Raw genomic sequence first — 27,998 nt, 5'->3', positions numbered from 1 at the left:
TCTGGGCCGGTGCGCAGCAGGGAGCGCAAACCCGAGGTTCCGCGGGCTTTCGGGTTTCCGACTTTTCTCGGGGCCTCGGCGGGCGCGCAGGATCCAGTCCCAGCGTGGGAACCCAGCCCGCTCACGGCTTGGGCGGCGGACGTGAGTCCTGACCCACTCGCGGCGAGGACCTAGGACCCTAAGGGGCATTGCCTTTCGTGTCAGGTGGGAGAAGGGAGCTGCTTTCATGCTAGAGCCGGGGCCCTGCTCGTTGGTCGCTTCTTTCTGTGAGCCCTTCCCCCCGGTTTTTTCTTTTCTTTTCTTTTTTCTCTTGTTTTTTTTTTTTCTTTTCTTTTCTCTTTTTCTGGTTTTTCAGGTTTCACTCTAGCTCAGGCTAACCTGGAATTCACTATGTAGTCTCAGGGTGGCCTCGAACTCACGGCGACCCTCCCCCCTCCCCCCCCCCCCGCGCTGGGATAAAAGGCGTGCGCTCGGTTTTTTCATTTGTAGGGAGAGGTGTTAACTGGAGTAATCTGCAGAGTGAGTTGTACTTGTTTTTATTGGGTAGGTGGGTAGAATTACTGTTTGACCCTTCTTCGGGTTGAAAGCAGGATGATTTGGACCTGGTGTGATGTGACTGGGTGGTTTCATAAGAGCTCCGTTGCAGAGCCAAAGGAGCTTAAGAATTACATCGTTGCATGAGGTGGACCATCCAAAACCGATTATCTGAGATGAGATGGCAGTACACGGATGTCTTGCAGTTTTGAATTTCCCCATGCCCTGAAATGCGTGCAAAAGGGAGAGCTTTAAATGCTGCAGAACGCGGGACATTGCACTTGAGAACATGTGATCAGACGAGTTTAAAGGATTTTAGGGGGTGGGGGGCAGAGTAAGATTTCTATTCCGCAAGGAAAAAGCTTAAGGAAAAAACTCCAGAGAGAGAGAGAGAGAGAGCGCAAATGACATGGCCAAAGCATGCAATCAGTTCGAAGCAGAGCTGGGAATTTTGACAGTAAGAAGTGGTGTAGTGTTTCTCAACTTGTGCTACACCACCACTTAGTACAGATGCAAACATTTAAGACACAGGGCCAAGCCGGGCGTGGTGGCGCACGCCTTTAATCCCAGCACTCGGGAGGCAGAGGTAGGAGGATCGCCCTGAGTTCAAGGCCACCCTGAGATGACAGAGTTAATTCCAGGTCAGCCTGGACCAGAGTGAGACCCTACCTCGAAAAACCAAAAAAAAAAAAAAAAAAAAAAAAAAAAAGACACAGGGCCTTGTTATGTTACTTAGGTTAGCCTGGAACTCCTCGACTCAAGTAATACTTCTGCCTCGAGTTTCTTAGACTATCTATAGGCACACCCACTGCACATTTAAACTTCATTTATACATACTTATTAGTTAATTTGGGAAAGTGACATTGACCTTCAATCACTGGATGATACCAAGGTTTCCTTTCAGCATAATTTTAGTTGTAAGGGACATAGTTTTAAGCATAAAATGTTATTAAAATAAGATTAAATAAGGAGGTGTATGATCAAGTCAAAAATCTTGATGATGTCTCTCTCTCTCTCTCTCTCTCAAATAAATAAAAAATATTTTTTTAAAAAATGTCTGGAGAGGGCTGGAGGGATGGCTTAGTGGTTAAGTGTTTGCCTGTGAAGCCTAAGGACCCCGGTTCGAGGCTCGATTCCACAGGTCCCACGTTAGCCAGATGCACAAGGGGGCGCACGCGTCTGGAATTCGTTTGTAGAGGCTGGAAGGCCCTGGCGTGCCCATTCTCTCTCTCTCTCTCTCTGTCTTTCTCTCTGTGTCTGTCGCTCTCAAATAAATAAAATTTAAAAAAAAAATGTCTGGAGAGATGGCTTAGCAGTTAAGGTGTTTGCCTGCAAAGCCAAAGGATCCCAGTTCAATTCTCCAGGACCCACCTAAGCCAGATGCCCAAGGGGTCGCATGCATCTGGAGTTCGTTTGCAGTGTGGCTGGAGGCCCTGGCTCGCCTATTCTTTCTTTCTCTCTCTCTCTCTCTCTCTCACAAATAAATAAAATATATTTTTTAAAAAATCTTGATGATACTGGGCATGGTGGTGCACGCCTTTAGTCCCAGCACTTGTGAGGCAAAGGTAGGGGAATCACTTTGAGTTTGAGGCCATCCTGAGACTACATAGTGATTTCCAGGTCAGTGTGGGTTAGAGAGCAAGACCCTTCAAAAAAAATTGTGTGTGTGTGTGTGTGTGTGTGTGTCTGTCTGTCTGTCTTGATGAAGAATTTTGGAAAAGTGTTCATGGAACCACTTTGAATGTTCTTTTCAAAGAACAATGGAGGAAAATATGAAGTTTGCTACAGTGGAAGACGCTGTGGAGTACCGCCTGTTCCTGATACCAGATGAAGCAAGGGAGCCAGAAGAACACAAAGAGATTCTCCAGAAGTATGTTGAGAGAATAATGACCTGGCTTGCACCTATGCTGGTCCCCTATATCTGGCAGAACCAGCCTTTCAACCTCAAATATAAGCCTGGGAAAGGTAAAATAATCTATATTTCATATGTCTTTGGCTTTTTAGATTCATGATGTTTGCTTATATCCTTTAAGCCCCTGAATTAAAAAAACAAAAAAATTAACTCAGGCTGGAGAAATGGCTTAGAGGTTATAGACACTTGCCGGCAAAGCCAAAGGACCCGGGTTTGATTCCCCAGTACCCACATAAAGCTGGATGCACAAGGTGGCACATGCATCTGGAGTTCATTTGCAGTAGCTAGATGCTCTGCCGTGCTCATACCACCATCTGCCTCTTTCTCTCTCATAAATAAATATTTTTGAAAATTCAACTTATAGTAATCAAAACTTTCAAATAGTCATTACTTCAGGCCCTAGCTTATATTAAACATTATTAACCTCATGGCTGTTGTTTTGATAACTACTATGCCATAATGTATCAAAGTTTATATGCTACATAGGTTCAGGCTTATCTGACCTCTTTAGTCATAACTCCCTTTTTGCTACATCTCAGCCCTTGTCTTGCTGATGATGTCTTTGGCAGGCTGCAATGTTTCACATAGTTTTGGTGGGGATTTCAGAGTTGTCTCACCTGGCTTCTAAAGAGAGATTACTGGGCTTTAGAATCTGCAGCTCCTGCTTGGAAACATTTTGAGTTCCCTTTACTGGTTCCCTGTGTTGTCAATGTTAAGAGTTCTGACCTCTGGCAAAATATAGTGGTCTGTCCTATCATTTCTTACAACTTTATGAAAGTGAATAATAGATAGATGATCTGGGGCTCTATTGTGGAACAGGAATTGCGCCATCTTGGGATACTGTCAGACTGGCACACAGTTTAGCGCCAATTTGTTATCTTTGGCTAGTAATTGCTAAATATCTCCCATGTTATTTACTTTTTTTCTTTGTGAGGTAGGGTCTGAGTCTAGCTCAGGCTGACCTGGAACTCACTAGTCCTAGGCTGGCCTCAAACTAATGGTAATCCTTCTAACTCAGCCTCCCAAGTGCTGGGATTAAAGGAATGAACCACCACACCTGGCTATGCTATTAGTTTTATTGGACTTTTAAAAATATTTATTTATTTATTTGAGAGAAAGAAAGGGAGAGGAAGAAAGAGAGAGAATAGACATGCCAGGGCCTCTAGCCACTGTAGATGAACTCCAGATACATGCACCACCTTGTATATCTGGCTTAGATGGGTACTGGGGAACCAAACCTGGGTCCTTAGGCTTCACAGGCAAATGCCTTAACCGCAAAGCCATCTCTCCAGCCCTTACTGAACTTTCTTCCCCAGCAATGGGGATTGAGTCCAGAGCATTGTGCATGCTAAACAAGTGTTCTACTACTGAACTATGTCCCCAGCTCTAAATTTTATTTATTTATTTATTTATTTATTTGGAATCAGAGAGAGAGAAGAGAGACAGAGTGGGCACACCAGGACCTCCAGCCACTGCAAACAAACTCCATATGCATGCACCACAATGTGCATCTGGCTTTTACATAGGTACTGGAGAATTGAACCTGTGTTATTAGGCTTTGCAAGCAAGTGCTTTAACCTCTGAGCCATCTTTCCAGCTGTCCCCAGCCCCAGCTCTAATTTTATTGAAGTCTTATTTACTGGAATGCATGTGATGTTTTTAGGCATGAAGACTGTCACATCAGTATGTTACACCTGAAATCAACCTCTTATCCAGGAATGGTGCCCATGTCTGTAATCCCAGTAGGACCACTAGGTTGAGATCATGTCTGGGCTATACATAACAAGATCCTTTATGGTCATACAATGCTCTTAGGACTCATCTTAAAAAAAAAAAATTAGAACAACGTTTCACTCTGAATCCTTGTAGTCTAGTGTAGTCTAGGCTGCCCTGAAACTTGCTGCACAGCCGAGGCTGGCTTCACAGCCACAGTGATCCTCCTGCTTCGGTTTCACTAGTGCTGGGATTATAGGTGTGAGGGCCTATGTCAACTGTCACTGTCTTTTTTTGGTTGGTTGGTTGGTTGTTTTGGTTGGCTTGTTTGTTTTTTGAGGAAGGGTCTCACGCTGGCCCAGGCTGACCTGGAGTTTACTACGTAGTCTCAGGCTGGCCTCGAACTCACGGTGATCCTACTGCCTCTGCTTCCTAAGTGCTAGGATTAAACGCATGTGCCACCACATCTGGCCCTAATATAATTTTAATTTTTATCTTTCCTGGTTTTTGTTTGTTTGTTTTTCGAGGTAGGGTTTTGCTCTAGCCCAGACTGACCTGAAATTCACTGTATATTCTCAAGGTGGCCTCAAACTCACAGCAATCCTCCTACCTCTGTCTTCCAAATGTTGGGGTTAAAGGCATGCACCACCATGCCCGGCTATTTTTAATTAAAAAATATGTTTTTAAAATATTTTTTTAATTTACTTATTTGAGAGAGACAGTGAGAGAGAGAGAGAGAATGGGTGTGCCAGGGCCTCCAACCACTACAAACGAACTCCAGAGGCATGTTCTGGCTTACATGGGTACTGGGAACTGAACCTCTATCCTTAGCCTTTGCAAGCAAGCACCTTAATTGCTAAGCCATCCCAATAGCCCCTACAAATATTTTACTTTTTTTTCGGTTTTTCGAGGTAGGGTCTCACTCTAGCTCAGGCTGACCTGGAATTCACTATGCAGTCTCAGAGTGGCCTCGAACTTTCAGCGATCCTCCTACCTCTGCCTCCCGAGTGCTGGGATTAAGGGCGTGTGCCACCACGCCCAGCTACTTTTATTTTTAAAATTTTTTTGAGGTAGGGTCTTGCTGTAGCCCAGGCTGACATGAAATTCACTATGTAGTCTCAGGCTGACCTCACTCTCATGGTGATCCTCCTACCTCTGCCTTCTAAGTGCTGGAATTAAAGGTGTGCACCATCACACCAGGCTAATATTTTATTTTTTTAAAGCTACCATTTTAAAAATATTTTATTTATTTATTTGCAAGTAGAGAGAGTGAGTAAGGGTGCACCAGGGCCTCTAGCCACTGTAGATGAACTCCAGATGCATGTGCCACCTTGTGTATCTGGCTTTACATGGGTCCCAGGCAATTGAACCTAGGTTATTTTACTTTACAGGCAAGTGCCTTAACCCCTAAGCCATCTCTCCAGCCCTAAAACTAACATTTAAAAATTTATTATTTATTTGAGAGAGAGAGAGAGATATGCAGATAGAGAGGAAGAGAAGGGGCACACCAGAATGAACTCCAGATGTATGCATCACCTTGTGCATCTGGCTTTATGTGGGTACTGGGGAATCAAACCTGGGTCCTTGGGCTTCAGAAGCAAGCACCTTAACTGCTAATCCATCTTTCTAACCCCTTAAAAACATTTTTTTTAAAATTTATTTGCAAGCAAAGAGAGAGAATGGGCACACCAGGGCGTCTAGCCACTGCAAAAGAACTCCATACACATGCATCATCATGTGCATCTGGCTTACATGGATGGGTTCTGGGGGATTAAACCTGGTTCCTTAGGTTTCAGAGGCGAGCACCTTAACTGCTAACTCATCTCTCTGGCCCTTGAAAAAAAAAAAAAAAAAAAAAATATATATATATATATATATATATATATATATATATATATATATATATATATTTAAATTTATTTGTAGCAAACAGAGTGAGGGAAGAGAGACAGAGAATGGGCACACCAGGGCCTCTTAGCCACTGCAAACAAACTCCAGCTACACACACCACTTTGTGTATTGGGCTCTACATGAGTACTAGGGAATCAAACTCTGGTTGTTAGGCTCTGCATGCAAGCACCTTAACCTCTGAGCCATCTCTCCAGACCTATTTTAAATTTAATTTTTCATACATATATGTTGCATTTTGATCATACCCCACATTATTCTCCTTTATCTCCCTCAGTCCCACTGTACTCTTCATCTTTGTCATTGGCTCATCAGGGAGGGGAGTAGCCTCTCAAGTCCCTCCCCTCTCCATCACAGACCGCTGCCTGGCCCCATAGCGAGCAGGTCTTGTGTAAGAGACCACAGTGCTGTGAGCTCATGAGTGTCGTGTCCTTGTCACACCCACAGTGCTTGTGATCCTTCCCACCCTCCAGCTCTTACATTCTTCCATCACCTCTTCTAGAGTCATCATCTTTTAAAAATACTTTATTTATTTTAATTATTTATTTGAGAGAGAGAGAGTAAATGGACATGCCAGGGCCTCTAGCCACTGCAAATGAACTCCAGATGCATGCACCACCTTGTGCCTCTGGCTTACTTGGGTCCTGGGGAATCGAACCTGGGTCCTTATGCTTTGTGGGCAAGTGCCTTAGTCACTAAGCCATCTCTCCAACCCATCATCTTTTTTCAAAATACAGTTTGGTTGTCTGCTTCTTGTTTCAGACCCTGAAGGCATTTTGTATCTTGTTCAGAATTACAACCCTTGCTCCCAGAATAGGATTTGGAAGGTAGTTAACTGAATAGTTCAGTAGAATGATGAAATGTATTTTTATTTGCATTGACAAACATGTCTGATATGTGATTCCTTTTCTTTTGTTTATAGGAGGTGTTCCTGCTCATATATATGGCATGACAAAGTTTGGGGATAACATTGAAGATGAATGGTTTATAGTTTACATAATAAAGCAGATTACAAAGGAGTTTCCAGAGTTAGTAGCAAGGTATTGCTATTGTAATTCTTCTAAGGCAATTCTAGTTTTTAAACTGATTACTTTTTTTTTTCCTCTTTCTTTTTTTGGTTCCAGGTAGGGTCTCGCTCTAGCCCAGGCTGACGTGGAATTTACTATGTAGTTTCAGGGTGGCCTCAAACTAATGGTGATCCTCCTTCCTACCTCTGCCTCTTGAGTGCTGGGATTAAAGGCATGTGCCACCACACCCGGCTTCTTGCTTTTTTTTGTTGTTAACTTTATTTTTATTTATCTATTTGAAAGAGGCAGATAGAGAATGAGTGCATCAGGGCCTCCATCCACTGCAACTGAATTCCAGACATCCTGGATATTAATCCTCTGTCAGATGTATAGCTGGCAAAAATTTCCTCTAATTTTGTAGGTTGCCTCTTTACTCAATTCACAGTGTCCTTTATTGTACAAAAGCTCTGTAATTTCATGAGGTCCCAGTGGTTGATTAGTGGCAAAACCATTTATTTCAAATTTTGCTTGTTTTGAATTCTAATCGTGGCCTGGTTGGTGGCACACTGAAGAAGTGAAGTGATGTCGATTTCAAAATTGAGGCCAGACTGGGCTGCATACTGAAACACTTTGTTTCAAATAAGTACAATAAATTCTAACTATAAAAGAACAAATTCAGCTGGGCATGGTGGCCCACACTTTTAATCCCAGCACTTGGGAGGCAGAGGTAGGAGGATTGCTGTAAATTAAAGGCCAGCCTGAGATTACATAGAGAATTCCAGGTCATCGGGGCTAGAGTGAGACCCTACTTGGCTGGGTAGGGTACAGATAGTTCTCTGTAATTACTAAGTTGTACCAGCAGAGGGCATCTCACATTTTTTTTTTTAAATTCTAGTTTTCCTAGTCAGTCCCCAAATCTGATATCTTACCCACTCAGCTTCTTCAGCAGAACAAAAGAGAAGGAAGATAAAAAGTTTTATTATTGAATTTTTGTTGTTGTTGTTCTTTTCAAGGTAGGGTCTCACTCTAGCCCAGGCCAACCTGGAACTCTGTAGTCCCACGTTCTGTGGTTAAAGGCACTTGCTAGCAGAGCCTGCTGGCTAGAGTAGAGCATTCATTTGTCATCCTGGTGAGCCTGTGACAATGGGAGGCAGAGCAAGGAGAATGGGAAGCTTGTGGGCCAGCTTGTTTGCAGTGGCAAGAGACCCTGTCTCAAAGAAGGTGGAGCACAAATACCTCAAGGTTGTCCCTTTACTTCCACACACACATAAATATATCTCCCCCCCCCATACACACACATAAATATCTTAGGAAAGTAAGAAAATTAAATATAAGAATAAATGAGACAAAAAAAAATTCTTTCAAGGTCCAAACAATACTTTCCACCTAAAAGTTTTCCTAATTTTTGCTCTAAGTTACTGGTGTGTGTACATGTGCAGTGTATGTACATGTATGTGCAGATGTGCGCACTTGTGCATGGTATAGAAGCCAGAGAACGATGAGTAGCCCCTTCTATCGCTCATCCCTATGTTTCCTTGAGACAGACTCTCACTGAACTTGGAGCTGGTTGTTTTTTTTTTTTGGTTTTTTGAGGTAGGGTCTCACTCTGGTCCAGGCTGACCTGGAATTAACTCTGTCATCTCAGGGTGTCCTTGAACTCATGGCAATCCTCCTACCTCTGCCTCCCGAGTGCTGGGATTAAAGGCGTGCACCACCACGCCCGGCTCTGGAGCTGGGTTTTTGTTTGTTTTTTTGTTTTTGTTTTTTCGAGGTAGGGTCTCGCTGTAGCGCAGGCTGACCTGGAATTCACTATGTAGTCTCAGGGTGGCATCAAACTCACATCAATCCTTCTACCTCTGCCTCCCGAGTGCTGGGATTAAAGGCATGCACCACCGTACCTGTCCGGAGCTGTGGTTTTTGTTCCAGTCTCTGCTCCCTTCAGGGCTGGGGTTGCAGCCGTGAGTGGCCATGCCCAGGCATTTGTATGGGTCCTGGAGAAAAGACCTCCAGTGGCCGCAGGCCCTCATACTTGTGGCAAGTGCTCTTTCCTGTTGAGCTGTCTCCCTAGCCCAATGTGATTTTTTTTTCCCCTTAGTTTGAAACCTTATAGTACCTAAGTATTTCCGTATTTTGAGTTAATGTTATTTCCACCTCTGTCTCACAATCTTGTAGTCTCCTTTAGGGCTTAACTGTGTTTTAAATTGTCTTGTCTTACATCAGTCTGTACTTAGTACATGCTCAGACATTTATTTAAGGGAAAATGTGTATGAACTTAGCTATTTTGATAACTGGCAAATATGCAGTTTTTTTTTTTTTTTTTTTTCTCTACAAAACTGGATCTTCTCTTTCACTAGGATCGAAGACAATGATGGTGAGTTCTTGTTAATAGAAGCTGCCGACTTTGTCCCTAAATGGTTGGAGCCTGATAACAGTGACAATAGGGTAAGTTTCCTCAAGCCCAGGAAATTTACAGGGACGAAGTCACGTCGCATGATTTTCATATGAGTTTTCTAGGGTCCACCAAGAGAATTGAGTTGTGCTATTTTGCAGGTGTTTTTCCACCGCGGGGAGTTGTGCATTATTCCTGTGCCAGGGAAAACGAAAGCTGTGCCCTCGCTTCCTGCCATGACCCCCACCATCCCACTGGCCCTAAGCATCATCTCTGCACACCCAAAGGAAGTGCTGGCTTCAGAAGCGATACGTGCTGCCGTGAATAGGCGTATCCGAGGGTAAGACGGTTAACACTGGGGCTGGGGTCGGGGCTCAGTGGTTCAAGGCACTTGTTTACGAAGCCTTCCGGCCCTGGGTTCAGTTGGCCAGTAGCCATGTAAAGCCAGACACAAAAAGCGATGCATCTGTCTGGCTTTCGTTTGCAGCGGCAAGAAATCCTGGTGTGCGTTCATACACACTCACGTGCACATGCACACACACAAATCAACGAATAAATATATATATAGGTATTTAAAAAGTAACACTGATATTGTTAGTTGAGGAGCCTTTTGGTTTAGAGCAGTACAGATCTCTCTTGGAATATAGAATGCCCATCACCTGTATTACTGCTCATTTATATTTTATCAAAATCTGTTTTCGTGTAATTAATAAGTTAAATTTATGGGACTTGAAGTCGAGAAACAAAAATTTTGACTAGCTGATTGATTGGGCATCTTCCTGTGTTGCTCAGACTCGTCTTGAAGCCTGAGGCTCAAACTATCCTCTTCCCTCAGCCTCGTGCATAGCTGCAGTTCCCGATGTGCACCAGCATGCCTGGCTCAAATGTAGTTTTACTTCTCATTAAAAATGCTTATAAGCTGGGCGTGGTGGCGCACGCCTTTAATGCCAGCACTCGGGAGGCAGAGATAGGAGGATCGCCGTGAGTTCGAGGCCACCCTGAGACTACATAGTGAATCCCAGGTCAGCCTGGGCTAGAGCGAGGCCATGGGCCGGGCGAGTGAGCCCCCTCACCTTGGCACGGGTGGGCGGCCAATGTGCAGGCACGTTGCCCGTCTCTGCAGCTCTGAGGCCCCTGTTCAAGGGCACTGCGCCTAGAGACCCGGCGGAGCTCCGGTACTTCCCTGGACTTTCTCTCGAGGGCCTCCCTCCTCTCCCAGCACCTCCTATTTCCACCTGCTCTGTTCTGCCCTGCCGTGGCACCTCGAACCTGGGGCGGGCAGTGAGAGCCTGAGCAGCCCCGGGCCCTGGGCGTCCACCTCGCTGCGCATTTCTGGAGCTTCTGGGTTCTCTCTAGACGGCATCGCATGTGCGAGCCAGCTTCCCTGCCCGACAGAGGCCCCGGAGGGAGGGGGGGGGACACGGGCGCAGGTGTGCGCATGCGTGTCCAGAGGGGCTGTCACCTGCAGGACTGGGATGAGTCAAATACTAGGTGTGAATGCCATCAAGGGTGCTCCAGTTGGTGCCCTCACCTGGTTGAGGGTGTCTGTGCGTGTGATGTGGTGGATATGCTTATGTAAGAGCCTGGGGCAGAACTGGATGGCCCTGGTGAGGCTTCACGGCTCTTGTGAGGGGTGAGCAGCTGTGTGAGTGCTAGTCAGTGCGGAAGCTTGTGTCCATAGTGTGTGGGCACTAGGCTGTGCACTGTCCAATTCCAGCTGTCCCCAGGCAAAGGAGACTCTAGTGTATAATAAGGTGTTATGCGTGAAAAAAAAATGCTTATAGTCGGGCTGTAGAGATGGCTTAGTGTTTAAGGTGTTTGCCTGTGAAGCCTAAGGACCCAGGTTTGATTCCCCCGTACCCATGTAAGCCAGCTACACAAGGTAGCACATGTGTATGAAGCTCATGTGCAGTGGCTGGAGGCCCTGATGCACACATTCTCTCTCTATATATCTGCCTTTTCCTCTCTCTCACTCCCTCTCAAATAAATAAATAAAAATAGTTTACCCCTAACATCTTTGCATTTGTTTACATTAGATATGAACTCAAAATATTATCTATATCCCTGGGTAAAAAAAAAAAAAAATTGAGACCTGCTGGGCATGGTGGTGCACGCCTTTAATCCCAGCACTCGGGAGGCAGAGGGAGGAGGATCGCTGTGAGTTTGAGGCCACCCTGAGACTACACAGTGAATTCCAGGTCAGCCTGTGCTAGAGCAAAACCCTACCTCAAAAAAACAGAAAAAGAAAAAACAATTGAGACCTTTACAACTGAAAAGATTAGGAAGACAGTGTACTTGGTTTTTGTTTTGTTGTTTTGTTTTTGTGAGGTACAGTCTAGCTTTAGCCCAGGTTGACCTGGAATTTGCTATGTAGTCGTAGCTGGTAATTTTGTTCTTGTTTCGTTGCCATCATCACTTATCTTTATTTTCATTTCTTCCTACTCTTCTTTTTCCCTACATCTTTTTCTTTTCCTTAGCCCTTTCTATCACTTTCTACTCATTCTTGATGAACCAAGACAAGGTAAGATGTTAAGGAGGATACGTGTGGCCTAGGAATTCTAGCTATTTACATATACAATAAAAGCACTCATGTTACCTGTCGTAGGTACCCAGGAAAGATCCAAGCCTCCCTTCACCGAGCACACTGCTTCCTTCCAGCGGGCATTGTGGCAGTTCTAAAGCAGCGGCCAAGACTGGTGGCCGCAGCCGTCCAGGCTTTCTATCTGCGGGACCCCATTGACCTGCGAGCCTGCCGTGTTTTCAAGACATTCCTGCCTGAGACCCGAGTCATGACATCGGTGAGCTTTCTCTCTCTTGGTAACTTAGCTTCTCTCACTGGAGAGCTCAAGCATTATTTTGATTCTCTAGAAAAAAAAATTGGAAATGTTCTAATCCTCTTAGAAAATTAATATAATTTTTTTTTCTCTTCTTTCTTCACCAGTGGAGGAAGCTTTTTTTTTAACTTTTTTGTTTTTTTAATGAGAGAGGAAGAGAGAGAGAGAATTGGCACACTAGGTCCTCCAGCCATTGCAATTGAACTCCAGACACGTACCTCACTTTGTGCGCATGTGCGACCTTGTGCTTGTGACCCCTTGTGCATCTGGCTTATGTGGGACCTGGGAAGTTGAACATGGGTTCTTAGACTTTACAGGCAAGTGCCTTAACCGCTAAGCCATCTTTCCAGCCCAGTGGAGGAGGTTTTTGAGAAATGCATCTCTTCATTTTAGTTTCCTACTTATTTTTTTAAATTAATTTATTTGTGAGATAAAAGAGAGACAGAGAATGAACTGCAAACGAACTCCAGATGCATGCACCACTTTGTGCATCTGGCTTTATGTGGGTACTGGAGAATCAAACCTGAGTCCTGTGGCTTTGCAGGCAAATACCTCAACTGCTAAGCCATCTCTCCAGCCCTCTTACCTATTTTTGATCATATTTTCCCACTTTCTATAATTATTTTCTTCTTAACAGTAAATCACTTTATCTTTTAAAAGTTATCTTCTACATCCACCCCCAAAATTGCCTTAATGTAACTAATGATCATTCCAGTATTATTAACTCCAAAGTAGGCAGTAGGGTAAATGTTGTGGTATGTTTTATCATCATAAACTGTTTATAAAAACAAGTAGGTGGGGCTGGAGAGATTTCTTAGCGGTTAAGCGCTTGCCTGTGAAGCGTAAGGACCCTGGTTTGAGGCTCAATTCCCCAGGACCCACATTAGCCAGATGCACAAGGGGGTGCATGTGTCTGGAGTTCATTTGCAGTGGCTGGAAGCCCTGGTGTGCCCATTCCCATTCTCTCTCTCTCTCTGCCTCTTTCTTTCTGTAGCTCTCAAATAAATAAATTAAAAAAAAAAACAAGTAGGTGGTAAGTAGGTTGGATCTTTGCCCTTTACCTCTGAGTATGTGAATATAAATAAAGCTCATGGCTAGATGTATTTTTAGATTTTTAACTGTGAAGTGATACTCAGAATTTCAGGGAAAATTTCACGTATTTTGTATCCCCGTGTCCAGGTCACTTTCACCAAATGTCTATATGCACAGCTGGTGCAACAGAGGTTTGTGCCAGACCGGCGCAGTGGATACAGGCTGCCATCTCCGTCTCATCCCCAGTACCGAGCCTATGAATTGGGCATGAAGTTGGTAATGTTAAACCAGAATATTTTCTTTTTATTTACATGAAAGAGCTTTAACAGGATAATGACATGGAGCAGGAGGTCTAGAAATAGGCCCTTTTATGTAAGAATGCAGTAGAATGTGTTACTTCAAATCATAAGCTAAAAAATGGATTATTTACAGCCAAGCATAGTGGTGTACACCTTTAATCCCAGCAGAGGTAGGAACATTGCTGTGAGTTCAAGGCCACCCTGAGACTATATAGTGAATACCAGGTCAGCCTGGGCTGGAGTGAGACCCTACATCGAAAAAACACACAAAGCAAAAAAAAAAAAAAGAATTATTTGATACACAGTAATAGGACAACACTGAAGCCATTCAGAAAATCAAAGTTGATTCCCATACATCTATACCAAAGAAAACTTCATTCAGACTCGGAAATTATAAACATTGAAAACTTTTTATCATCTGAATAAGAAAGGTCTTTGTAAGCATGATTCATAACTAGAAGCAATAAAAGAGTGATAAATGTAATTATGTACAAAATTCTAGCCAACCACAGTGTACGTCTGTGGTCCCTGCTAGATCCCAGGAGTTCGAAGCCAGCCTGAGTAATTTAATAAACTCTGATTCAGGACAAGAACCAAAAAAAGAAAAGAAGAAGAAATTCTACATAGGAAAGAAAAGTTCCATACAGTCCAAAGATAGCAGAAAACCTTGAGACAGCATATACGTTATTTTTATAAATCAGTAGGTAAAGAATACTAACCAGCCTCTCGCCTTTCTTTTTTTCCCTCCTTTTTTATATTTATCTGTTTGTTTATTTTTGAGGTAGGGTCTCACTGTGGCCCAGGCTGACTTGATATTACCTTTGTAGTCTGAGAGTGGCCTCAAGCTCACAGCGATCCTCCTACCTCTGCCTCCCGAGTGCTAGGATTAAAGGCGTGTGCCACCTCGCCTGGCTTGAAATATAAATTCTAACATAACATAATGGCTAGCATAATGACTCATGCCTACAATCCCAACACTTGGACGGCGGAGGTAGGAGAATCACTGTGAATTTGAGGCCAGCCCAGGCTACAGAGTGAGTTCCAGGTCAGCCTGGGCTTGAGTGAGACCCTGCAAAATAAAACATAAAAAGAAAGAGCTGTAAGTTGACTCAGTCCCTGTGGGGAACAATTTGGCAATAATTGCAAACATGTAAATTGCACTGGCCATTTTCTATAGCTCTTTCACTTCTAGACTTGTGTCTTCCGTATATTTTACACCTGTAAAAGACATGCATATAAGCATTCCCCTAACAGTGTTCTTTGTAGTAGTGAAAGCTTAGACACTATTTAACATGATGGCAGTAGAAGAATAGTGAGGTAAATACAGCCTGTTCTGTGTGAAATTATCTAGGCGAACATGGCTAAGTGTAAAATAGCAGGTTGCAGAACAGCGAGTATGCTGTTGTTGAGGGACAAAAGGGAAGATAATACTTAAACAGATACCTGCTTTAGTGCACAGATTTCTTCCAAAAGGAGGTGCACAAGTTGGAAGTAGAGTGACAATGACCAGAGAAGCATCCTGTTCAATTATTGTGCTATCTTCATCCACTGTGTATACACTTGTGTGTGTGTGTAGTTTTTGGTTTTTGTTTTTTTGTGTTTTTTTCCTGGTAGGGTCTCACTCTAGCCCAGGCTGACCTGGAATTCACTACGGAATCTCAGGGTGGCCTCGAACTCACTTCAGTTCTCCTACCTCTGCCTCCTGAGTGCTGGGATTAAAGGCATGCGCCACCATGCCATCCATTATATTTTTTAAGCAAAGAATTTGAAATGGTTCCCTCCCTTTTTTATGTTGAAGACCCTATTCAACTTATTTATAATTTTTGCTAGAGAAGAAATCTTTTGTAAAACTTTGCATAATCAAGTAAGAAATAGAAAAAAAAACTAGAAATAGGTTTAAATTTCTGGTTCATTAGACAGAAGGAAAAAGAATCCCTTTGAAGAGAATATCTCAATCTTTATTTTGCATTATTTTCTTTCCCTTTATGATATTTAGTGTTTTTTTTTCTATTTTTGTTGTTGTTGTTGTTTGTTTGTTTTTCAAGGAAGGGTCTTACTCGGGCTCAGGCTGACCTTGAATTCACTTTGTATTCTTAGGGTGGCTTCGAACTCACAGAGATCCTCCTACCTCCGCCTCCCAAGTGCTGGGATTAAAAGCGTGCACCACCACACCCGGCTGATATTTAGTATTCTTTAAAGACTGAGAAACTTGTAAATAGATTCTTATTTTCATAAAATTTAAAGTGTTGGCTCGGGAAGATGACACAGTTGGTAGAGTTCTTGCCTGGCACACGGAAAGCCCTGGGTTTGGGTCACGAAACCACTGAACTGGACATGGTGGCACATGCCAGCCAGCATTCCAGAGGTGGAGACAGGAGGATCAGAAACTCAAGGTTATCCTGAGCTACATAGAGATTTGGAGGCCAGCCTTGGATACATGAAACTCAGTCCCACACCCCCTCCCCCCAAAAAAGAGGGGAAAAAAAGGTGTTACAAGTATGTCTAAAGGCCCATGTTTCCAGTCACCTTGAGTGTGGCTAAATAGAAAGTAATTTAGCCTAAGATGATGCAGGAAGAAGGAACTCCAAGAGCTACTTATAACAATTCTGCCCATCTCATGTAGGCGCATGGATTTGAGATTCTATGCTCCAGATGCAGTGCACATTTTTCTGACTCCAGGAAATCCCTTGTGACCCCCTCACCACTGTGGGCCAGCTTCCTTGAAAGTCTGAAAAAGAATGACTACTTTAAGGTAGGACTTGTCTGTTTTTCTAGTGTACAATCCAGAGAAAATGAAGCCAGAGACTGATGTAAAAAGTGTCACATCACTACAGAAGCTCAAACAAAAGGGGCCTTTTTCAGTGTTACTTGAGGTGTTCATAGCACATGTGAGGTGTTGTCTGTGGACTGATTTGCAATACTAGAGAACTTTAATGCTATTTTTGTCAAGTTATAAAATGTATTGTTTGTATCTGATGAACAACTGGAAAAATTGATAAATCAAACATGAAGACAGGCTGAGTGTGGTGGCGCGTGCCTTTAATCCCAGCACTCGGGAGGCAGAGGTAGGAGGATCGCCATGAGTTCAAGGCCACCCTGAGACTACAAAGTAAGTTCCAGGTCAGCCTGAGCTAGAGGGGACCCTACCTCAAAAAACTGAAAAAGAAAGAGAGGGAAGGACGGGAGAAAGTAAAGAAGGAAGGGGAGAAAGGAAAGAAGAGAGGAAAGGAAAGGGAAGGAAGGAAGGATAGTTATGGCAAGATTTTGCTACTTCTGCCTCTCTTGAGTAAATTTTCTACATTTTGTTTTATAAATTAGCTAATTATATATTAGTAAAAAATAATAAAAATGGATATATATATTTAAAAAAAAGGCTGGAGAGATGGTTTAGCGGTTAAGCGCTTGCCTGTGAAGCCTAAGGACCCTGGTTCGAGGCTCGATTCCCCAGGCCCCACGTTAGCCAGATGCACAAGGGGGCGCATGCATCTGGAGTTGGTTTGCAGTGGCTGGAGGCCCTGGCGTGCCCATTCTCTCTCTCTCTCTCTCTCTCTCTCTGCCTCTTTCTCTCTGTCACTCAAATAAATAAATAAAAATAAAACCAAAAAGAAAAAAAAAACAGAAAGAAAAACCTTCCAAACTAGGAAGCATCCCCGGGTGGTAAAAACAATTAGGAGCTTTGTCTCCTACTCTGAAGAAGCTGGAGTCCAGACGGCATGTCAGTGACAGCAGAGGCTGGAATTGGGGCCTCTGACCTCCTGAACAGTGTGTCAGTACTGCTCTGACAGACCATTATTATTTTTTTTAAGGGACTGATAGAAGGTTCTGCTCCATACCAAGAGAGACTAGAAATGGCAAGGAACTACTTCCAACTTTCAGTAAACAGGCCAGAAAGGTGAGTGACAGGTGGGACATCTACCCCAAACTAAGACAGGTTGCTGGTAGTGGGGTAGTTCTTTTTTTTTTTTTTCTTCAGTTTTGATTTGTTTGCATGGAGGGGGCGCTGCGGGCACACTAGGATTTCTTGCTGTGACAAACAAATGCCTATCTGTCTGGCTTTACATGGGTAGCTGTGGATGGAACCTGGGCTAGCAGGCTTTGCAGGCAAGCACCCTAACTGCTGAGCCATCTTCCCAGCCCCCTGGGTAGTTTTTTTTTAAATAATGTTTTGATGTTCTTATGAAAATAACTTAGATATTCTAGTACAAGTAGAGAATAATGTGAGAAGGAAAATCTTTTTTTTTTTTAATTTTTATTAACATTTTCCATGAATATAAAATATATCCCATGGTAATTCCCTCCCTCCCCAACCCCACACTTTCCCATTTGAAATTCCATTCTCCATCATATTACCTCCCCATTACAATCATTGTAATTACATATATACAATATCAACCTATTAAGTATCCTCCCCTCCCCTCTTCGAGAAGGAAAATCTTTATACCAAGGTGGACCACTATTATTTTGATTTATTGACTTCTACGATATGTGTGTGTGTGTGTGTGTGTGTGTGTGTGTGTGTGTAATTTTTTTTTTCAAGATAGGGTCTCACTCTAACTTAGGCTGATCTGAAATTCACTATGTAGTCTCAGGGTGGCCTCAAACTCAAGGTGGTCCTCCTACCTCTGCCTCCCAAGTGCTGGGATTAAGGGCGTGTGCCACCCCACCCAGCTTCCTGTCTTATTTTTTACAGTTCACTTGCCATGAGCCCAGGTGAAGAAGTCTTAACTGTATTGCAGACAGTACCATTTGATATAGAAGAGCTTAAGAAAGAAGAAGCTATCCTTCCCCCAGAGGATGGTAAGTGGTAGGCCAAGCTTGACCAGGAGGGTTGACAAGAATTCAGACAACCAACTAAATGGCCCGAGGTCTTTCCCAGGAGACCTCTGCTGTGAACTGGGGCTGGCAATATCATGCTTTTTTCCTTTCTCAGATGACCAGTGGTTAGATCTCTCACCAGATCAGCTAGACCAGCTCCTGCAAGAAGCCGCCAGCAAAAAAGAATTGCAGCCCACTTCCAAGGAGGAAGAGGAGCAGAACTATGACTTGACGCAGGTCTCCCAGAGCGTGAAAGCCTTCATCTCCAAAGTCTCAACCCACAAGGGAGCAGAGCTGCCTCGGTAATTCATGTTCAAGTAGAAACATCTAAATCCTCCAGCCACCCAGTGTGGGAAAGTGCCAACTTCCCTGTGTGGTTTCAGTTTGTCCCTGTGGAGCCTAGGTTGGTCCTAGACTCCTGGGCTTGAGTGATCCCTCAGTCTTAACCTCCTGAGTATGTTACTAGACACATGCTGCTGCACTGGTATTTCTTTCTTTTTCTTTAAAGTTTATTTTATTTTTATTTTTTTAAATTTTTTTTATTTGAGAGAGAAAAAGAGGCAGAGAGAGAGAGAGAGAGAAAGAATGGGTGTGCCAGGACCTCCAGCCACTGCAGACGAACTCCAGACACATGCACCTCCTTTTGCATCTGGTTTACACAGGTCTTGGAGAATCGATCCTGGATCCTTTGGGTATGCAGGCAAACGCCTTAAGTGCTAAGCTCTCTGTTTTAAAGTAAAATTTTTTTTTATTACTTGTTTCTTTCCTTTGGTGCCTGATATAATGAAAACTTACTGGACTGGAGAAATGGCTTAGCAGATAAGGCATTTGCCAGTGAAGCCTAATGACCCAGAGACCCTGGCACACCCATTCTCTCTCTCTCTGTGCTTCTTGGCAAGTAAAGGGAGAAAAGGTAGATAGAATTGTTACTTGTGCAAATATACATATCATACATGCATACATATGTACATGTGTGTGTGTATGTATATGTATGTATGTATATATACTTTTAGGTGGTGCTGGGAATCAAACCCAAAGCTTTGTAGTCATTAACAAGTACTCTCCTCCTGAGCTATTTTCCCAGCCCAGCAAATTCTGAAATACTGTTGATGCTCTTGAGACTGTAGAAAAGATTAAAATTTAAAAACATGTATGTTTATCATTCTCTCTTTAAGAATGCAGAGATGTCAGGCACAGTGGCACACGCCTTTAATCCCAGCACTCGGGAGGCAGAGGTAGGAGGATCACCATGAGTTTGAGGCCACCCTGAGACTACATAGTGAATTCTAGGTCATCCTGGGCTAGAGTGAGACCCTACCTTGAGAAAAAAAAAGGGGGGGCAGAAATAAGGGAAAATATATGTATATTTATTCTTATTTGTTAACCTTTTTTTTTTTTAATTTTTATTTTTTTATTTATTTGAGAGCGACAGACACAGAGAGAAAGAGAGATAGAGGGAGAGAGAGAGAATGGGCGCGCCAGGGCTTCCAGCCTCTGCAAACAAACTCCAGATGCGTGCGCCCCCTTGTGCATCTGGCTAACATGGGACCTGGGGAACCGAGCCTCGAACCGGGGTCCTTAGGCTTCACAGGCAAGCGCTTAACCGCTAAGCTATCTCTCCAGCCCCCGTTAACCTTTTTTTTTTTTTTTGGAAACAACGTCTCATGTAGCACCAGGTTGGGATTAGAGGTATAAGCTCTGATTCTTAAAGAACTAAGCTTTTGTAAATGAGCCCAGACAAATTACTTATTATACTAGATGTGTCTTCTAGGGGGGGGTCCACCGACAGTGGCTCCCTAAATAGTGTGTAAACATGACATAGTTCTTAACCTTTCTTTCATCAGCATTTCCTGTTTCTGTTGACCTACAAAAGCCAAACATTTAAAGAATGGTTTTCCCTTCTGTTCCTCTCTTGGATATTTCTGGTAGTTTTCCTAGGAATGACACCATTTTAGGAGAAGTCTCAGAGAGTTGTATGCAGGATAAACTAACTCTTCTTTCCTTTGATCTTTCAGCGACGCATCTGAGGCTCCCATCACTTTTGACGCAGATTCTTTCCTTAATTATTTTGATAAGATTTTAGGTGAGTGATGGCATGCTGTTCACTTTCATTCTGAAACTGTACGGAATATGGCTGTTGCTAGAACACTGGAGCATCAAATCCCATTGGAGAACAGGCCGCAGTATTTCTTTCTCGGCGGTTTTGAGTTGGTTTTAGCCATGAGTTACTGCCCTGTTGCGTGACTTCCCAGAAGCTGCCTGGCTAGCGCTGGACGTGGTAGCTTCTCATTCTCATCATCAGTGTTTGAGTCAGCGAACCTTGTGTGTTTAAATAGAACTGTAACTTTGGCTTCCATGTCATGTTTTCTCTTTCAGACTTCCTGTTTTACAAATCTTTAAGAAAATAACAAGTATCCCAATAAAAACAGCACAGGATTGTGAATAGGCAGTGCACTGGGGAAGAAATATAGTCAGTAAATGTTTGAAAACATTTAACACTTCTAGTAAGCAAGCAGGTGCATAATGAAAGTATGCAGTTTTTGCCCATCTTACTGGGGACAAAAGTTTACAAGGTATTTTTTTTAGGGAACGGAAAAGTGAACACTGTTGACCTGTGGAGGTAGAAGTGTAAGAGGTTCAAGTTTACTTTCAGAGGACGTTTTGGCTCTCTAGAATATTTTTTTTTAATTTTTTTTAATTTTTATTTGAGAGTGACAGACACAGAAAGACAGATAGACAGAGAGAGAGAGAACGGGCGCGCCAGGGCTTCCAGCCTCTGCAAACGAACTCCAGACGCGTGCGCCCCCTTGTGCATCTGGCTAACGTGGGACCTGGGGAACCAAGCCTCGAACCGGGGTCCTTAGGCTTCACAGGTAAGCGCTTAACCGCTAAGCCATCTCTCCAGCCCAAGAATATTAATAACTTTTAAGTTACGAACTTCACTTCTAGGGACTGTGCTAAAAAGATAAATGAGCTGGGCGTGGTGGTGCCTGCCTTTAATCCCAGCACTCAGGAGGCAGAGGTAGGAGGATCACCATGTGTTCAAGGCCACCCTGAGACTACATAGTGAATTCCAGGTCAGCCTGGGTCAGAGTGTGACCCTTCCTCAAATAAACAAGAAAAGGGGCTGGAGAGATGGCTTAGCAGTTAAGGCGCTTGCTGGCAAAGTCAAAGGACCCAGGTTTGACTCCCCAGAACCCATGTAAGCCAGATGCACAAGGGTGTGCACACATATGGAGTTCATTTGCAGTGGCTAGAGGCCCTAGCTTGCCCATTTTCTCTCTCTCTTTCTACCTGCCTACTTCTTCTGTATCTTTCTCTCTAATAAATAAGCAAATAAATTTTAAAAATAAAAAATATATTTTTAAATCCCTAAAAATAAATAAATAACATTTAAGGTTAGGGAGAAGGAACCACGGTCAAAGATACTTGATTACAAAGCTTGCTGGTCTGGGTTCAATTCCCCAGCCACCCACATAAAGTGGGATAGGCATTTGTTTGCAGCAACAAGCCCTTGTGCACGCACACACAAATAAATAAAAAGATGAGGGACAAAGACAGTTGAATCTCTCGGCTCATCCTGTGCATTTTCCTGCAAAGACCTATCTTCAATACCATTTTTGGAAGGGAGTTTTATAAAATAGTTTGACTATCTATGTTGGTCTTTGTGTACTATTTCAGTTCTTTTGACTCTCTCTAGTAAACACATAAAAAATAAAAATATTTCTTTTGGGAAGTATAATCACTAAACACAATTTACTAAGTGGTTCTTTCTGTGTCGGGGTCGATATAGGGCCAAAGGCTCCCGAGTCGGACTCGGATGATCTGGATGAGGAAGACTTCGAGAGTTTGGACAGCGAAGAGGACCTTGACCTGGACACACAGGAGCCTGGCTCTCTGAAGGGGACCCTTGACAGCCTCAAGTCTTATATGGCCCGGATGGACCAGGAACTGGCACACACCAGCATTGGCAAAAGTTTTACCACTCGGAAGCAAATGGTAAGTATATTTTTTCTATCTTGCCCTTCCTCTGACTATTATACAATAGCTAAAAATCATATTTTTAAAAAATATTTTTTTAATTTATTTTGTTTTATTTGAGAAGGAGAAAGAGGTAGATAGAGAGAAAGAATGGGCGTGCCAGAGCCTTCAGCCACTGCAAACGAACTCCAGGTGCATGCGCCACCTTGTGCATCTGGCTTTATGTGGGTATTAGGGAATCAAGCCTGGGTCTTTTGGCTTTGTAGGCAAGCACCTTAAATGCTAAACCATCCCTCTAGCCCTAAAATCATATTTTTATATTTGGTATAAATTATAGACTAGTTATTGAGATATATAGTGAGATTTGAAATAAATAAAAACACTTATTATTTATTTATTCATTTGTGCATAAGGTTGATCAAACTCAGGCCTTTGTACATGCTAAACACATTATCACTAAGCTATACTGTCCATCTCAAGAATGCTAGTGTTTTTGGAGGCTGGAGAGATGGCTTAGCAGTCAAGGCGCTTCTCTATGAAGCTTAAGGACCTAGGTTCAATTCCCCAGCACCCACATAAGCCAGATGCACACAGTGGCACATGCGCCTGGAGTTCTTTTGCAGTGCCTAGAGGCCCTGGATTGCCCATTTCTTTTCTTTCTGTCTCTTCTTCTTTCCCTGTCTTTCTCTCAGATAAATAAATTAATTAATTTTTTTAAAAAAATAAGACTAGTTTTTCTTTTTACCCTGGAAGAATGAAAGATTATAGGAACTAGGTGTAGTGGTATATGCCTGGAAATCCGTACTACTCTGGAGGCTGAAGCTGGAGGAGTGCTTAAGCCCAGGAGCTCATGGCCATCCTGGGAAACACAGAAAGACCTTACCTGTAGGTGTGCGTGTGTGCATGGGGGAGGGGTGCTGAGTGTGTGGCTTACTGATAGCAAGTGCTTAGCATACTGAAGGCCCGTGGGCCAATCCTCATTACCAAAAAAAGACAAAAAGAACAGATTATCAACTATGTTTTCTAAATGTCAATAATATTACTTCTTTCCCTTCTCCTTTCCTTCCCTTCTTTTTTTTTTTTTAATCTAAGATTTTCTTTTTTAACATTTTATTTTTTTTTTTGTTTATTTGAAAGAGAAAGAGACAGACAATGGGTACACTAGGGCTTCCAGCCACTGCAAACGAATTCCAGATGCACGTGCCACCTTGTGCATCTGCCTTATGCGGATACTGGGGAATTGAACCTAGGTCTTTAGGCTTTGCAGACAAGTGTCTTAACCACTAAGCCATCTCTTCAGCCCATTTTCTCCTTTTTAAAAATATTTATTTATTTATTTATTTATTTGAGAGATAGAGAAATAGGTAGAGAGCGAGAGAGAAAATGGGCACGCTAGGGCCCCCAGCCACTGCAAACGAACCCCAGATGCCTGTGCCCCCTTGTGCATCTGGCTTACATGGTTCCTAGGGAATTGAACCTGGGTCCTTTGGCTTTGCAGGCAAATGCCTTAACCGCTAAGTCATCTCTCCAGACCCCTTTTTTTCCTTTTGTGAATTTTTATTAATCACAGACTTTATTGTATGAACACATTGCATGTTATCCTCATATTATCCTCTTATATCCTCTCTCCCCTTCCCCCATTCCACTGAGAGTCCTCCCCAGTGGGGTTACTGGTGTTCACTATGGGATCAGGCATGCATCAGTACTGGGGGAGGGGTGGCCTCAGGAGGATACTCCTTTCTACACTATGACTCTTAGAATCTTTTTGTTTTGTTTTGTTTTTCAAGGTAGGGTCTCACTCTCCAGGCTTACCTGGAATTCACTATGTAGTCTCAGGGTGGCCTCCAACTCATGGCAATCCTCCTACTTCTGCCTCCCGAGTGCTGGGATTAAAGGTGTGTGCCACCACGCCTGACTCACATATTAAATTTATTATTAGAGTTCATTTTTATTTGATATCACCACAGAAATTTTATTTTTAATTTAGAATTCAAATTAAATGTGTATTAATTATTACATTCAGACTAATTAAATTCAAATGCACATATATGTGCTTAGTTATTTCTTTTATTGTAACAAACATCCAATCCAACCTAAGGGGATATTTATGATACCATGATTCTCTATTCCCTCCAGAATAAGGAACATCCAAGCCAGAGTACAAATTCAGACGAGGAAGATTCTGGTGCAGGAGACTGTGGTGTGACACCAGTGGATGTGGATCTGAACCTGGTTTCAAATATCCTGGAGTCCTACAGCTCCCAAGCGGGACTGGCAGGACCAGCTTCCAACCTTCTCCAGAGCATGGGAGTGCAGCTGCCTGACAACTCTGACCACAGACACAGTAAGCCAGTGAGAGACTAGCCAGCACTCCCGCTGCCTTTCCTACTGGAATAAATGATGAGTCCAAGTGAGTCCGTTTCTCGTTGATTCACTTAGCAGGAATGTTGCTTCATTCCAAGTTTCACAGGGTGACTTCTCCTAAGCCCCAGTGTCCCTCTGTCAGAGTCTTTGTGGTCTCAACTCAGGTACATGGGAGGGTGTTTCGTTTGTTTAGGGTAGTCTTTTTCTTCCTAGGCATTGTCTTAATAACTTAAAAAAATACCCTGAGCCGGGCGTGGTGGCGCATGCCTTTAATCCCAGCACTCGGGAGGCAGAGGTAGGAGGATTGCTGTGAGTTCAAGGCCACCCTGAGATGACAGAGTTAATTCCAGGTCAGCCTGGCCTAGAGTGAGACCCTACCTCGAAAAACCAAAAACAGAAAAGAAAAGAAAAGATGTGGCCCACCATGGCCAGACTTCTTTTACTCTTATGCAGTCCAGGTACTATATCTTGCCTGCAAAGCTTAACAATCTTGAACTCCCCACACTCACGTAAAGCCAGATGGACAGTGACGCACACCTCTGGAGTTCCTCTGCAGCAGCTTGAGGCCCCAGCATGCCCATTCTCTCTCTCTCTGTCCCTCTGTCTCTCTTCTATCTTTCTCTGTTTATAAATAAATAAATAAAATGTTTTTTAAAAGTAGTATATCAGGGGCTGGAGAGATGGCTTAGCAGTTAAGCGCTTGCCTCTGATGCCTAAGGACCCCAGTTCAAGGCTCAGTTCCCCAGGACCCACGTTAGCCAGATGCACATGGGGGCGCACACATCTGGAGTTCGTTTGCAGTGGCTGGAGGCCCTGGCGCGCCCATTCTCTCTGTTTCTTTCTCTCCCCCCCCCCTCTTTCTCTGTCACTCTCAAATAAATAAATAAAAATAAATATTTTTAAGTAGTGTATCATAATTCATTAGTACAAAATTTTAATATCTATGTTAAATCACATATTCAATTTTGGGTTTTTTTTGTTTTTTTTTTAATGTATTATTATTTATTTGAGAAAGAGAGAGAGAGAGGGAAAGAGGCAGATAGAGAGAGTGAATGGGTGCGTCAGAGCCTCCAGCTACTGCAAATGAACTCCAGATGCATGTGCCCCCTTGTGAATCTGGCTTACGTGGGTCCTGGGGAATCAAACCATGGTCCTTAGGCTTCACATGCAAATGCCTTAACTGCTAAGCCATTTCCCCAGCCCCTTATTTATTTATTTATTTATTTATTTATTTATTTTATTTTTTTTGGAGGTAGGGTTTCACTCTAACCCAGGTTTACCTGGAACTCACTATGTAGTCTCAGGATGGCCTCTAACTCACAGTGAGCCTCCTATCTCTGCTACCTGAGTGCTGGGATTAAAGGCGCCACCACACCTGGCTCACATATTAAATTTATTAGTTAATTTTTATTTATATCACCAAGGATAAGGAACTTTGTTTTTAATTTGGAATTCAAATTAAATGTGTATTAATAACTACATTCAGAATAATTAAACTCAAATGCACATATATATGTTTAGTTGTTTCTTTGTATTATAACCAACATCCAATCCAACCTAAGGGGATATTTATGATCCCATGATTCTCTTTTCCATCCACCACTCAGGGGGCAGAGGCAGGAGGATCACAGTGAGTTCAAGGCCACCTGGAGACTACAGAGTGAATTCCAGGTCAGCCTGGGCTAGAGTGAGACCTTTTCTTGAAAAACAAAAAATATTATCCTAACTTGGTTATAAGAAAGTTTTTCCCACACTGTGCTTGTTGTCCATGACATTTCCTTTCTCTGGGGATTAAATGCTGGGGAGGGAAAGGGAAGTAGATAAACAGAGTGAGGAATGAAGCAAGGGGTGGGCAGAACTTAGTGGGTAGAGGGCTTGTCTAGCATGCACAGAACCCTGGACTCCATTATCAGCACCTGAGCCGGGTGTGGTGGCACACGCCTTTAATCTCAGCATTCCTGGAGGCAGAGGTAGGAGGATCAGCGTGAGTTCGAGGCCACCCTGAGACTACAGAGTGAGTTCTAGGTCAGTCTGGGCTAGACAACAACAGCAGCAATAACAAACCCAAAACAATCACCAGCACTGCATAAACCAGTGTGCTGGTTCATACCTGTAATCCAAGAATTCAGGAAGTGTAGGCAGGGTAACCAGAAATTCAAGGTCATTCTTGGCTACATAATGGGTTCAAGGTCAGCCCAGGCTACATGAGATCCTGCCTCAGGGGAAAAAAAAAAAAAAAAGGGGGAATTAATTTCTCATTTCCAGAGTTAACTAACTGCCTACCCTAATTCACTCTGGTGACAACTGTATTTGTTATTAGGTTTTGCCTGGTTTGGGTAGTCTACGTCGTGGCTTCGCTGGACTCTATTTTCAACACTTTCATAACTCATTGTTGAACGTGTATTATGTAGATAGGCAGGCCTGGTAGCCCTGTGCCAGTCTATCTGCCATCTTTAGCATCCCATTCCTGTCTTTTGCCTCAGTTCTCTGAAATCCTTAGGGTTCTACAGCAAAGCCCTCTACCTCACTTGTGCCAGGACAACAAAGTTCAGTGTTGCAGTTCCTCCTGTTAGCTACTCCCATCTTTTCCAAAAAAAACACGTCAATCAAACAGCAAACAGTTAACCGGGAACCCTGCGCACTCTCCCTTTCTGTTTTCAGATTGGGGATGTGTACACATGTTCCCACAAACACACCCCCAAGATAGACAGTAATCCACATGGACCCTGAACTGTTTTCTTCTGACCGCAAGATATGAAGAAATCCCAGGCCCTCTTTCCTGGGTGCTTTTCTCTATGTGGGGTTCATCTCGGGTGAAGGCAAGCTGCCAGTCTAACAGAACAGTTGTGACCTATCACATACTCACCTTCAAGGATTCCAGGTGAAGGCACGCCGATTCCCCCACTAATGATGTTTTACTGCCAGTGAAGACAGCAGGGACCCTCTGGGGTCAAGGAAATTGAGGACTTCATCTTGTGTAATTCTAGAATCTCTTCTGGTGTAGAACTGTGTTGTATGAGTAAGCTTAAGATTGTTGGGGCTTGTGTCTTAATCATAAATTAGTACCTGGAGTTACCTGAAGATGTGACTTTGCCCAGCCATTCTTTTCAACTAGACCTGGCAATGTTTCTTTTTTAAAAAGGACAGAAAAAAGAACAAGCTAGAACAAAGGTGTAAAATTTTATTTTCTCCTGATCAATAAATGCCCCT

General features: G+C 43.2%; 1 protein-coding gene across 2 annotated transcripts; it reads left to right on the top strand.

Annotated features, from left to right (window-relative positions):
* The first annotated feature begins 14 nt into the window (after nt 1-14).
* Nucleotides 15-24,838, top strand: Ecd (ecdysoneless cell cycle regulator). Of its 2 annotated transcripts, none has more exons than XM_045137764.1 (14): nt 15-141; nt 2,291-2,499; nt 6,990-7,107; nt 9,429-9,516; nt 9,625-9,803; nt 12,069-12,261; nt 13,477-13,605; nt 16,252-16,380; nt 17,435-17,520; nt 18,319-18,425; nt 18,559-18,745; nt 20,459-20,526; nt 22,237-22,442; nt 24,561-24,838. In XM_045137764.1, the coding sequence occupies exons 2-14, from the start codon at nt 2,295-2,297 to the stop codon at nt 24,786-24,788; spliced, it is 1,923 nt and encodes a 640-aa protein (XP_044993699.1). In that variant the 5' UTR covers nt 15-141; nt 2,291-2,294; the 3' UTR covers nt 24,789-24,838. The 2 variants fall into 2 exon arrangements, with proteins under 2 accessions (XP_044993699.1, XP_044993698.1); XM_045137763.1 differs by having other exon boundaries at nt 33-204.
* The last annotated feature ends 3,160 nt before the right edge of the window (nt 24,839-27,998 follow it).

Source organism: Jaculus jaculus, chromosome 18 (genome assembly GCF_020740685.1).
Source record: "Jaculus jaculus isolate mJacJac1 chromosome 18, mJacJac1.mat.Y.cur, whole genome shotgun sequence".
NCBI classification, from domain to species: Eukaryota; Metazoa; Chordata; class Mammalia; order Rodentia; family Dipodidae; genus Jaculus; species Jaculus jaculus.
Note: the sequence above shows the minus strand (reverse complement) of the source record. Positions and strands in the feature narration are given on the sequence as shown.

Bases quoted from the DNA above. Each gene is read 5' to 3' on its own strand.
- Ecd (XM_045137764.1), top strand. From the start codon at position 2,295: ATGGAGGAAAATATGAAGTTTGCTACAGTGGAAGACGCTGTGGAGTAC. The intron at 9,804-12,068 runs GTAAGACGGTTA...TACCTGTCGTAG, and splicing joins GTGAATAGGCGTATCCGAGG to GTACCCAGGAAAGATCCAAG. The intron at 18,746-20,458 runs GTAATTCATGTT...TTGATCTTTCAG, and splicing joins AAGGGAGCAGAGCTGCCTCG to CGACGCATCTGAGGCTCCCA.